The 13,595-nt window shown below is 39.6% G+C and overlaps 1 protein-coding gene across 3 annotated transcripts in view; it reads left to right on the top strand.

The window, feature by feature from the left end:
- Positions 1–13,595, top strand: part of SCGN (secretagogin, EF-hand calcium binding protein) — a 66,716-nt gene that overhangs the window by 11,126 nt on the left and 41,995 nt on the right. For 2 of the 3 annotated variants that reach the window (XM_004043358.4, XM_055390412.2), the window contains exons 4-6: positions 1,610–1,699; positions 6,187–6,243; positions 6,675–6,752. In XM_004043358.4, the coding sequence (XP_004043406.1) occupies positions 1,610–1,699; positions 6,187–6,243; positions 6,675–6,752 (225 nt within the window). The remainder of the gene's footprint in view (positions 1–1,609; positions 1,700–6,186; positions 6,244–6,674; positions 6,753–13,595) is intronic. The other variant, XM_019029665.3, reaches the window with a different exon arrangement.

A 13,595-nucleotide genomic window follows, 5' to 3' on the forward strand; every position in this document is an offset into this window, starting at 1 on the left:
TCCAGTTGACCCTGTGTAGGTTGATGGGCAAAGCATGAAGTCAGTATGGTGGAATATGAAACCTTAGGCAAGTTACTTAATTTCTCTGAGCTCAATTTTATCATCTTTACCAACATGGCAGTTATCATTTGTTGACTATTTGATATGTATGAGGTATGTTCCTAAACAGTTTATACATACCGGCTCATCTTACTTTTAGTCTTCCCATCAGGACCAGGATATCAATATTATTATCTCCATTTTCCAAATGAGGAAACTGAGGCGCAGATATATTAACTAAATTACCTAAGATCAAATACTTAGTAACTAATGGAGAAGAAATTTAATTTCACTCTAAAGCCTATCACACATTGAACTGCACTGCCTCCCATTGATAAAAAGGGGATATTTATACTCATCCTGAAAAACTGGTGTGAGGACTTAATGAGATGATAAATCAAAAGCACCTTGCTGGTACCTGCCATGTAGCAGGCACTCAACATCTGACAGTTATTGTTAACATGGTGTGTCCTTGAGCTGACCCATATCCAATTAGAAAATATGAATGAAAATGTGAGCTAATCACACCTAAGTCCCTTCTGGAGCATTTGCTGTGGACTCACTCTGTGGTATTGTACAAGACACTGAGCAAACTACTCAGTTATAGAAGAAATGACAATTGTTTATGGGAACAGCTCAGAAAGAAGACAACATACACTACAATACTCTAGGTTTGGCAATGAACACAGCCAAACCTGAAAAAAAGTATTATAACTACATAGGGGAATAAGATATTATTATAACTTGTTCAAGGGAGTGCATGAAGTAAATCAGTCAAACTGGTGCTCATGTAAAAAAGCTGATTGGCTGAATTTATCATACTTGAGTCAACTGTTGTAGTATCTTATAGACACTAATAATGTAAAAGAATATAAACCATAGCTAACACTCAAGTATCAAGCCAGGCAGCAGTCATTCCTGCTTTTGCACTGAAATATTGTATATATACAACATCTTACCAGCAAACCACAGTGATTAGAAGTGTGGGCTTGAGATCGCCAAGCTGAAATACTGACTTCATCACACACTAATTACAAAACTTTGGCAAGTTCCTTATCTCTGTATAGACCAGTTTCCTTAACTAGAAAATAACAGTTATGGTATGTGTGTACCCTATAGATTGTTATTAGGATTAAATGAATTAGCATACGCAAGCATTTAGAATAATGCATGGCAAACATAAATATTATTTGCTATTTTTATTTTCTGTTATTATGGAATTAAATTAATTTAGTATTGGAAGTTCTTAGAATAGTGCCTGGAACGTATCAAGCACTCAACAAATTTATTGTTGATATTAATGTTATAGTCATCATTATTTTAGATTTTAAGCTCATGGAAGGCAGATATCCATAGTGATTTATACTTAGTAGGAGTGTGATACTTTCTGAAAGAATCAATGAATCAAAGAATGTCAATCAAGAGCACAGAACTGCAAACTGAGCTGTTCATCCTGGAAGATCTGAGCCCTTCTGCCCTGGAATATGCACCACCATGCCTTTTACCAGGGAGCACTCTTCAAATGGACACTGGCCAGTGTCCCTGACTGTTATTCTTTCTGTTCCTTCAGCTTGCTGGTATGTTCTTATCTGAGGATGAAAACTTTCTTCTGCTCTTTCGCCAGGAAAACCCACTGGACAGCAGCGTGGAGTTTATGCAGGTGAGTACTTGGTTGTGTCTCTATGAAGAAAGAGGATTGAGACAAGGCTACGATCTTAGCCACCTGCTGTGGCTGCCACCACTCCTGCCCAGTGCTCAAGGGAGAGCTGAGCACAGAGGATAAGACCAAGCAAAAAATGCCTTAGTGATGAGTGAGGACTTTGGTCCCAAACCCGTGTTTGCTCAGTACTGTCCGGGGGTGCTCCTGAGCTGACAGGCTCCTTTAATTTGGGCTGGAGGAAACTTTAGACAAGAGGCCAGGCAGGTACACTGAAGAATGGAGAGGGAGGGGAGGTGGGGGACTATGGAAATTGGAAAGCATGTGCCCCATCTGAAGCCAATATCCCTATGTAGCTTCAGCCTTTTGAGAATGCTATCTAGGAATCTAGACTCTAGAAAATAGCAGCAACTAATTTTAGTTTTGAAGGCATGATGATACAGTCAAAACAATTTATTAGAGTGCTGGTCCAGCTAGTGGGCCTTCTGTTTATAACCATGGGAGAGTAAAAGTTAAAGGCGGTATCAATGACCTCTCTTACCGCTTTCCCTCTGGGCTACCCCCTCTCTCAGCCTCTCAGTGTTACTGCTTTGTTGGTGAAAAACAACCAGGGAAGGGCAGATAAGGGTTTCCCCAAGGCCAGAGCAGCAGATTCAAGACAGCCACTGCATCCGGGACCCCACACTGGAAATAGTTACCATGTCCCCATTTAGGAGATAAAAAGTTTTGCATAGGCAATTCACAGAAGAAATTCTGAATGGACCATGAATTTATGCCAGTAACTCAAGAAATGCACATTAAGAAAATGATTTTTTTTAAAGCAAAATGGCAAAGATTTTAAGAAAATCCACAAAAATATGCAATACTTTCAAGGAAGCCCAGAGATTGTCACTGACGTTCTGTTGGTAGGCATACATTGTGGAATAATTTTATGGAAAGTAATTGTGGAAAAATTCAATCAGGATCCTTTAAAATTTCATTATCCACAGTTATTTATTTATTTATTTATTTAAAAAAACTTTGTCCTGGCTGGGTGTGGTGGCTCACGCCTATAATTCCAGCACTCTGGGAGTCCGAGGTGGGCGAATCACCTGAGGTCAGGAGTTCAAAGGCAGCCTGGCCAACACTGTGAAACCCCATCTCTACTTAAAAAAAAAAAAAAAAAAATACAAAAATTAGCCAGGCGTGGTGGTGGGCACCTGTAATCCCAGCTACTCGGGAGGCGTAGGGTGGAGAATCACTTGAACCCAGGAGGCGGAGTTGTAGTGAGCATAGATCACACCATTGCACTCCAGCCTCAGTGACAAGAGGGAAACTCGGTCTCAAAAAAAAAAAAAAATCTACTTTTTCAGGCATCTATTTTATGGTTAAAATCAGAGATGTAGGCAAAAGTTTTCTGTACAATGATGTTCATATAATGTTGCAGCGTCACATATAGTTCAAACTGAAAATAACATAAATGTCTAACAATAATGGAAAAGTTAGTTATGATATATTCATATAATTCATTCATTCTACAAATTCTTAAGAGCACCCTAATATGCAAGGCACTGTTCTAGGTGCTGCAGATTCATTAGAGAAAAACTCCGGTATTGAACATTATTAATCACTGAAGATCAAGTTTTCAAAAAATATTTAATGACATGAAGGAAATGCTATACAATGTTAAGAAACAAAATTGTATATGGGATTTGATCTTAACTTTGTTTAAAAGTTGTTTACCCTAAAGCCTGAATAAATAAGATATACGTAAGAATACACAAAAAATATTGGTTGTTTGTAAGTGGTAGGATTTCAGGTGATTTTATTCTTTGTACTTTTGTATTTTCCAATTGTGTATAAAGTCATAATTATTTAAAATTTATTTTAAATGACATTTTCAAAACGATTCTAATTGTGTTTAAAAACACTCAGATAACATTTTTAATAAAAATAACAAATAGACTGCCCAAGTGTATAGACAATATGACCCCCAATTCTGTTTTTTAGTGTATGTTGTAGAAACATGATAGAAATGAAACACATAGAAACAATAAGTAATTATCTCAGGATAGGAGTTTCTGGAGATTATACATTTTTTCTTTTTGTATTTCATTAATTTTGTACAGTGAACATGATATCAGAAAAAAAACCGTGAATATAGAAAAATAGTATTAAAATGTGAGGCCTAGTGTAGTCTTGAATGACCTTGAGAAGTGGGAGAATCACATGGCCCTATGGAGGCTTCTTATCTTATCTTTTTTTTAAATTCCACTTTTCCTGCCTTTCTAGTTTGTCAATTTTATCTGTAAAGAAGAGCTTTCCCTTTCTGTACCCAACTTTTAAAACTATCATTGTGAATTCTTGAATTTGTTTTTTAAAATTAACTGTCTTATATCCCATTACAGTCTACATATTTGAAGAAATTCTAAGTTAATGTCTTTACTTTTCCCCTGAACCACAGGGTCTTAACACACTATAACTCTTACCCACCAGCTCATGTACCATTATTGTCCAGAATATTAGTTCTATCTTGTTTTCTTTAACCCCACAAATTTTATGCAGTCAAGATTTGTTTCAATTTGCCAATGTGTCACCACATGTCATATTGCTACCATTGTCTTTGTTCACCATTCCTTTTTGTATATCTTAGATTTCCTTCATCCTGTTCCTTCTTCTTCCTAGAGTATATCCTTTACCGAGAGTCTGCTGGTAATAAACTCAGCTTCTATTTGTCTGGAAATGTCTTTACTTTGTCTTTATTCTTTAAAGATAGGCTTATTGAATAGTCACATAAAAATCTTTGGCTCTCCAATGGCTCAGCTGGAGTAAAACTACACAATAATTTAAATGGAAATTGATTGGAGAATGGCACTTAAAAAGCAAGCAAAAAATTTTAAAAATTATTTGAAATTCTCATAGTTTTGGCATATTCATACAATAAAAGATATAAATCATATGTAACTCACTGATTTTGTAACTGGACTAAATTCAGACAGAAATGACAGGTTCTGGAAGGAGTGATGTTTCTGAATTGTTGTTACTAAATATCAGCATCAGTGTCAACACAGCATCAGTATCAACACCTCCCACTATTCCTGCAGAGTCTGAGCTCAGGACGCTGATTGTGGTTAATAATTAAGGTCCTTGCAATTGGTAACACAGAACACAGTCATCCCATTTAGGATCTAAGAAAAATCTGTCAGTGAAAAAAAAAAAAAACTTACTGTAACCTTTCATTTTGTACAAGAGTTAATGAGCTTGCCAATTGATGTGAGGCTTGTCCATGGAATAATCAGAGGTGGGGAGAGTAAGAGCATTTATTAAATAAAACAGTTCAGTGCTTTCTTCAAAGAGTTTCAGCTGTTCTGTGTTCTGGTTCGTAACTGCTTCTTCAGCTGGATGAATGCTGGCCTCACACTAATAAGAGGAGTAGCTTATAACTGGGAATTAGAGTTATTTTATCCCCTCCATCAGAGACAAGACCACACAGGCAAGATTTCTTAGAGGACTTTTCTGCAGTGTAATTTTTTAAAGTTCATCTTTCATTCAGATTTTAGTTTTGAAGTTTTAGTTTAAAGCAGGCACCTCAATCTAATTTTCCACCTGTGTGGGTCCCATGATTTATTCCCTGTCTACCACATGTGCAGTTTTCTCATAAAACTGCAGGCTTTGTTGCCAGGGACAGGCAGACATACTTGGGACAGGCTTTGGTTTCAGTCCTACATTACCACTCTGAGTTTATGCTTTCCCATCATGTCGGGTCTCTTAGAAGTCCTTTCACTTTCTTGCGATCTATGCTATGTAATTAAAAGTTATTGGCCGGGCGCAGTGGCTCACGCCTGTAATCCCAGCACTTTGGGAGGCCAAGGCGGGCGGATCACGAGGTCAGCAGATCGAGACCATCCTGGCTAACACGGTGAAACCCCGTCTCTACTAAAAATACCAAAAATTAGCCAGGCGTGGTGTTGGGTGCCTGTAGTCCCAGCTATTAGGGAGGCTGAGGCAGGAGAATGGCGTGAACCCGGGAGGCGGAGCTTGCAGAGAGCCGAGATCGCGCCACTGCACTCCAGCCTGGGCGACAGAGCGAGACTCCGTCTCAAAAAAAAAAAAAAAAAAAAAAAAATCTATTTTCATAGGATGCTGCATTTTTAGGTATTTAGTACTGAGGAGGCTTCTTAGTTTGTCATATTGCCCCAAATTGAAGTTCATCCCTTTTTATATTTCCATTCTGAGCTTTCCAAAAGGATACTTTTGATGAAAGCCCACTCAATGGGCTTTCACTGAAACCATTGTGGCCCACCTTAAGTGGCTCCAAGTGAATGCAGTGATCCATTTCTGGTGGATTGTGCCCAAAATTGCTCTCACCAAAGAAAGCCTAAAGTTTTCCATCAAAAGTGGAATTTCCATTCAGTTAAGTACTGTTTTCAGATGCTGAACTGTAGTAGATACCACATAATTATTCCAAGTTATCTGAGGATAAATTAATTAATGACTTTTGTGTATTTCAGATTTGGCGCAAATATGACGCTGACAGCAGTGGCTTTATATCAGCTGCTGAGCTCCGCGTGAGTGTCACTGGGTGAAGGGTGGGTTTGTTTATCATTGGGAATTTGATATGTGTGTATCATGAGTTTGATTTCTGTGGGCCCAAGAAAGATGTATTTGAATATGTGACTCAAAAAATACATACATATGTACATATATGTATATATTTTCATTTTTAAAAGGTTTAGAAAGTGCAAGTCACATTGCTCTCTCTGGAAAAGAAGCATAATTGAGCATTTATGATAACTTTTTCACGCTGGAGCTATTCCCTGGGTCCCGTGAGCTCCCTATAAACAGTGACAGCCCTCCATTCTTGGATTTATTGCTTGCTAAAAGCATTTTATTTCCTCCTGGAAACAAGTAACCCACAATTCTTGAAATAAGGCCTTTTAAGACCTTTGCAGTTTATTTGCTCACTATATAAAGTATGACTCTTCTCTTGGTGCCACAGAACTTCCTCCGAGACCTCTTTCTTCACCACAAAAAGGCCATTTCTGAGGCTAAACTGGAAGAATACACTGGCACCATGGTAAGTAATGAGTAATGTAATCTCCATGAGGGCAGCTCCCCCACTCCCTCCCCAGACCCCAGAAACAGTGTCTGCTAGAGAGTTCGTCCTTGAGAAATTGAAGACTAAATGATGCAAGAGGAAACCTCAACTCTGAAAAATACTGGCTAAAACTGAACTGTTTTAGCCTCTCTCTTGTGACCAGGTTGCATCTATTTGAGAGAGAAAGCTGTTCACCAGTCTGTGGGGAAACCTGAAAAGTTCAGTCAACATTAGGTTTCTAAGCATCAGGCCAATAACCTCAATGTTAATTGAAGTCACATGGAAACAAGTAAACATGGACTTAGACAATCAGGACCAAACAGATGGAAGCTGCCTCTCACCACAGTGGATGATTCTCCTCATTTAGCATGTTGATTTAGTGCAGTTGGAGCATCAGATAGATGAAGGATGCATGTCCTACCTCTGCCACTTACTAGCTATGATGTAAGAAAACTATCAAGCCTCTCAACTTTATTTACTTCTTCTATAAAATGGGGATGAATAATATCTAATTCCTGTGAGGGCAAATGCGTTGATGCATATGAAGCACTTGCATACTGTCCAGAATATAATGAGTTAGCTCTTATTGCAGTAGTTATCATTATTTTCTGTTCCCCTCATGTCATCCTTGTTCCAAGTGACCTTGAGACTATTTTTTGTGTCAAGCTCCATGGAGAGTAGTAGAGTAGGGAGCTGCCTTTGGCGAACTCATCCTCATGTTCTGTTTCAACACCTAACTCGATGCATTTCTCCCAGTACTCATCAATGATTTGTATTGAACTGCATCTGGCTCCTCTGTCTTTTCTCCTCCCCTATTCCTTTCTCATCCCTACGTGAGTGCTTCATTCCTATCAAAATCTTCAGGTTTCTTAATTAGTAAGCAAGGACATTTGCTGACAAAGCCTTAATTACTTGTAGGATTGTTATATTTATTATATAAAGAGTTATTGAGCAGAATCACCTCATTGAGCCTTATGGTGAAGTCAGGGATACATATTACTGAGAAGAGTTTGTTAAAATGTGTACCACCAACTTGACATATTTAGGCTTTTAATTGGTGTTTCCAAATACTATATTATGTCTAACAACTTCTCTACAGTGTTGCTCTTGTTCACGCAATTTTATGTATCTGATGACTAAGGCTTAGAAAGGGTAAGTGACTAAGTCACCACCAGATTGCGTTCTTCAGCTCATTTTAAAGATCAGATAACTAAGAAAAAGCGTTCCTCAGCTAAAAGCATCTGTTAAGCTGGAAGCTAAGCTCCCCTGGTTTTCAGCCCTGGAGACTTCTCTGCTTTCCCTCTGTACTCTGCTCTGAATGTGCCCCCAGTCAAGTGAGTCTCCACTGGGAAGAAGGCAAGTGCTCTTGACCCTGGTAACTTGTAATTGGCCTAGACAGGAGAAAACAAATGCCAAGGAGAGAATCAAATCTCAGGACAGGATCTCAATTAAGGAAATTATTCAGCTTCTTACGGTGTTGATTTGTTTTAATAGCATGCAAAATGATGTTGGAAATCCTGAGTAAATATGTGCTCAGCACCAAAGGGTGAAGTGGGAAATCCCCCAGCAGTGGGAAGCAGTTTCCCAGCTACAGGAGGGTCTCTAGGTTCCTTTTGACCTAAGCTCCAGTGAAGCCCTCTAATAGAATGAGTACTATGAAAAAGAAAATTAGACAGAAACTGCCTGGGGTACAGAACGATAAGGAGGTGGTTTTTCTAGTTCAGCATATTTTTAACATTGATTTAACAGAATGTTAGCACTGGCTGTTGTTATCTCGATTTTATTGACTTATAAAACATGACCTACTTAATGAATATATTTTCATGTAGAATCTCCAGCATGTTGCCAGTATTTGTTTGACTATCTTTGACTCTGAGGGGCTTGCCCCCACCTCCAGCTAACCATACTAAACCACTAATCTTTTACTTCTTAATATAGCTCAGCTTCCCCCCCACCAACTTTTTTTACCTGGTTCTTGCTCATCCTTTGATATTCAGTTAGATATCAACTTGCCCTAAAAAAAATCTTCTGTAGCCTTCCCTCCACGGTGAGCCCAGTACCCCTTCTCTGTGCCTGTGTAGTGCCTAGTGCATATCATTATTTTAGCCTCTTGATAATTTAATTTATTCCACAAATATTCATTACATATCTACTATGCCCCAAGCATTATTCTAGTCACCAGGGATTCAACAGTGAGCAAAATAGACAAAGGGGAGACTGACAACAAATAATAAATGTAATTAATAATTCATTATATCGCATAACAGAGGGTGATGAGTGTTATGGAAAAAATTAAAAAGTGGAGTTGGGCCAGGAATGGCAGTACTAGCAGGAGCATTTGGGGTAGGGGACTGGGAAGAAGGGGTACTTTTCAATAAGGTGGTCAGTGTGGCCCCTCTGAGAAGGTGAGATGTGAGGAGGGACTGAGGGTACAGGAGGCACAAGGCCCCTAGTGCAAGAGCGCACTTGGGATTTTTAAGAACAGGGAGAAACCAGCATGGCTGGAGCAGAGCAAGAAAGGATGAGACTAAACAGCAGCCAGACCATCACAGGATTTTTAGGCCATCGTGAGGACTTGGGGTTTTAGTGAGATGGAAAACGGCTAGAGGGCTATGATGCAGAAGATGTCAAGATTTGCCCCCTGGGTTGAGAAGAGTCCTCAATGGGCAAGTATGGAATCAGGAAGATCTGCTGAGAGGCCATTGTTGCCATCCAGGTGATGGAAGATGGCAACTTGGACTCAGGTGAGGTGGCAGAAGAGGTGAGAACTAAATATATTTTGAAGATAGACTTGAGAAGATTTCCTGATGAATCAGGTGGGAGGCAAGGATGAGACTGATGTTATCTGTTTATGGGTCTTGTACCCCACTAGCCTGTGACTCCTCAAGGGTGAGGAGAGCGTCTCACCTTCTTGTCTTAGCCTTCACATGGGACCTGACACGTAGTAGCCTACTTAATGCAAATTAAACTGAAATTTCAGTTGTTACCTAATAGCCAGCTATGATGAAACCATGACAAAATAAGGAACATTTGTCTTTGGGACCCTCCTATCTCCCCTGTCCGTGTTTCTTACGACCCTGTGCCCCTATTATGGCTCTTGCTCCCTCTTGGGGTGCTTGGAGGGTTGCATATTGCACATTTCAGCATTTTGTACAGACCTAATCTTCCCCAAGCAGAGCTTTATGCTCTGAAATTCTCCTTTTCCCCTCCCCTTTAAACCAGACCCTCCAGGGCAGAATCAGAAAGGGTGCAGTATGTGGCTGAAAAAAGATGATGCACATCACACATCAGGCCAGCAGCCCTAGTTGCCCAGAGTTCTTCCCTTCACAGCCTTCAGGCTTGAATTAAGGAAGCTTCAGGCTGGCATCATCTTACAATGGGATGTCCTGAGCTCAAGAAATTTTGGTAGTATGCAACATTTTTAGCCTAGATTCATAAGTCTAGAGTACTGGGAAGTAGCTGAGGGAAATCAGAGTGATCTCACCCAATGTTTAAGTATCTAGGTTGAGAACTGTCCATTGGCCAAGATGGTCCTGTTATTCTATGTCTCTTTAGTTGCCCACACCTCATAGCTCTTCTGCTCATGTGTGCTGCAGTTAAGTACTCATTTTGGTTCTAAATTGTCCCATGGAGACAGGTCCATAATCAAGCAAACTCCAGATGGCCCCTGTGTTAGGCCATTCTTGTGTTACTATAAAGAAATACCTGTGACTGGATTTATAATTTATAAAAGAAGGTTTCATTGGCTCATGGTTCTGCAGGCTGTACAAGCATGGTGCTGGCATCTGCTTTGCTTCTGAGGAGGTCTCAGGGAGCTTTTATTTATGGTAGACAGTGAAGCAGGAGCAAGCACATCACATGGCAAAAGCAGGAACAAGAGAGAGAGAGCCGAGGAGGATGCCACACACTTTTAAACAACCAGATGTTGGGAGAAATCATTCACTATAGCAAGGACAGCACCAAGGGGATGGTGCTAAACCATTCATCAGAAATCTGCCCCCATGATTCATCACCTCCCATCAGGCCCCACCTCCAACACTGGGGATTACATTTCAACATGAGATTTAGAGGAGACAACATCCAAACGGTATCAGCTTCTCGTTGGCTTTTTATGCACTGAGGTGAGAGCCAAGTGTGGAGAAAGCTGGTGAAAGAGTTTCCACCCAAAGATTTGAGTTTGATCAGAAGACAAAATGAGTTCAATGAAATTTTGACCAATCTATTTCATTTTTCTTCCCTAAGTTATAGAGGTGACTTATACTTTTCAACAAACAGATTTTGGAACTTGACAGTTGGTTTTTTAAAAGACTTTTTACATTTCCCTAGAAATTTTTGGGTATACTAACTTCTAGGAACTTAACTTTTTAAAAAATGACTTCTGCATCCTGAGCTCTGATACACCAAGCGTGAAATCACGTTATTGCTGCTTTAATGGATTTTTATTGAGCAATGGACATAGTCATGGCAATACTGTATTAAAGATTTTGTTCTCAGGTTTAGCATCAAATGCTTTACTTAAGAGATGTAACTTATTAAATGAATTCAAATTGATCTGAATAAGGATTGGCACATTTAAAAACTGGCTGAAGCATGACTAATGAGTGAGTTAAGGTAGAATGACCAAACAGAAGAGAACAGCTGAGGTCTGCACACCTTGCCTTATCCTGATTCCTAATTAATGTTCTGGACAAGAAAGGAGACAGCCTATTATTAAAATCAAATTATGATACTGAATTTAGAGGTGCTGCCAACACCAGGCAGGAGGAAAGATTTAACTGTCTGGATAGAATATTTTTAGATAATATTTACTTTTGTTAAATTTAAGCTAATAATTCTGGCTGATGTTAAATCACATACCTAGAGCAGGAAACTTGAACTTTTATAAAACAACAAATTTAAATCTGAGACTATGGTGAGGTGGTAAATTAAAGAAAAATAAAAAGAAAGAGAAATAAGTTTTCCTGTATTAGGCTGACTTGTCCCAGAGGCAGCAGCAGGCACAGCCCAGACCCAGGAAAAATCTTGATAATATTATCTAACGTTCTCTGGAGACTTTCCCAGCACTCCCTCAACAAAGGGAGAAGAAAAACAAATTTTCCTTTATTTTATGAAATGAGTTTATAGATCCCTGTTCTCTATAACTAGTGACTTCAAGAATTCTGTTTTATCTAAGAAGTACAACAAAGGTCATAAGAAGCCTGAGTAGGCCTGAACTACAGCTGCCTGGGCACCATAGTGAAGGTTAGGAGATAAGCCCGTGCCCAGGCAAACCTAGATAATGGACACCTGGGTTGCTTGGCAATGGTTATGTGCAATCCTAAGTTTGTTCTGCCTCTGTATCCCTGCTTTCACGCCACTGTAAGCTTGCTTCAAGCTAGCCCACTCCCTTTTGTAAAGTGTATATAAAAGTCAAGTGCTGTCTTTATTCCGAGCCCAGTCTTTTGGACGTGAGTCGGCTGGGCCTGAGTGCACTCAAGATTCTCCTGTTTCAACCCGAGGTCACTATCGTCCTCCTAAATCCTGCAACAATGGCAGACAAAGAGAATGATATGAGTTTAAGCTTGCCCCCATCCATGATCCTGGTCTTGGCTCTCATATTTTATGCCTGGATTAAAGCAGCTCATATCTGCTTCCTTCTCTGGGTCTCGGTATTCATAACTGTGATCCAGGCCAATCTGATGCTTGTCTGGGCTCAGTCCTCAGATCCCTTCTCTTCTATGTCCACTCTCACTCTTGGTGATCTCAACTAGTCTCATGGTTTTGAAGACCAACTAAAGGCTGACCACCCTTGATTTATATGTCTGACTCAGACCACTTCTCTAAACTTCTTGGATACACTTAGTTGTGTATCTCCACTTGAATTGCATGCCTAATATACACCTTCAACATGTCTCAAATTGAAATTCTGACCTTTCCCCAAAGATCTGCTCCACTACTGGGTCTTCCTCAAGCTTTCAAGTTGCTCAAGCCATGACACTTGAAACCATCTTTGATGCCTCTTTCTCTATCACTCCACATCTAACTGGCAAATCTTATTGAACACATTTAAATTACATTCTAAATCTGACCATTTCTCACCCTGTTCCAAGGCACAATTATTTCTCAACTGAATTGCAAGATGCTTCCCAGCAGATCCCCCTGTTTCCATTCCTGTCTCTTACCATCTCTATGAAACACAGCAGCCAGAGTGATCCTGTTATACTGAGTCAGATTATATCATTTTTCATATCGAAAACCTCCAATGGCTCTGTCTCTGAGAAAAAGCCAAAGTTCTTACACTACCTGCTCACACATCAAGTCATCACCTTTCCCACCTTATCTCCTTTTATCTCCTCCCCAGTCCTAGTCTTGCCACACTATTACCTGACATACTTTTGGTTACTCTGACATGCATGTATGTGCTGCCACAGGTCCTTTGCACTTGCCATATCCCTGCCAATCTATTTTTAACCCTGGTATGCATTTGATTTACTTCCATCTCTTTCAGGTCTTTATGAAAAAGTCACCTTTTAATTGAGGCTTTCCATTTTCCATCCTATTTAAAATTGTACCTCCCAATTTGCTATTCTATATGCTACTTAATTTTTCCTCCAGAGCATTTAACATAGGTAACATGTATATTTCATGTTACGTATGTAAAACAGTCAGTATTTTACTTATCTGTCTTATTTTCCATCCCCTCTTCCATCCCCTCTTTCCAAATCAGCTCCATGAGAGCATGAATCTTTGTTTGTTCAGTAAATAGAACAGTGCCTGGCACATAGTAGGCACTCCACACATATTTGTTAAATGAATGAATGCACGAATAAATGAATGAATGAT

This window comes from Gorilla gorilla, chromosome 5 (assembly GCF_029281585.2).
Source record: "Gorilla gorilla gorilla isolate KB3781 chromosome 5, NHGRI_mGorGor1-v2.1_pri, whole genome shotgun sequence".
Taxonomy (NCBI): Eukaryota; Metazoa; Chordata; class Mammalia; order Primates; family Hominidae; genus Gorilla; species Gorilla gorilla.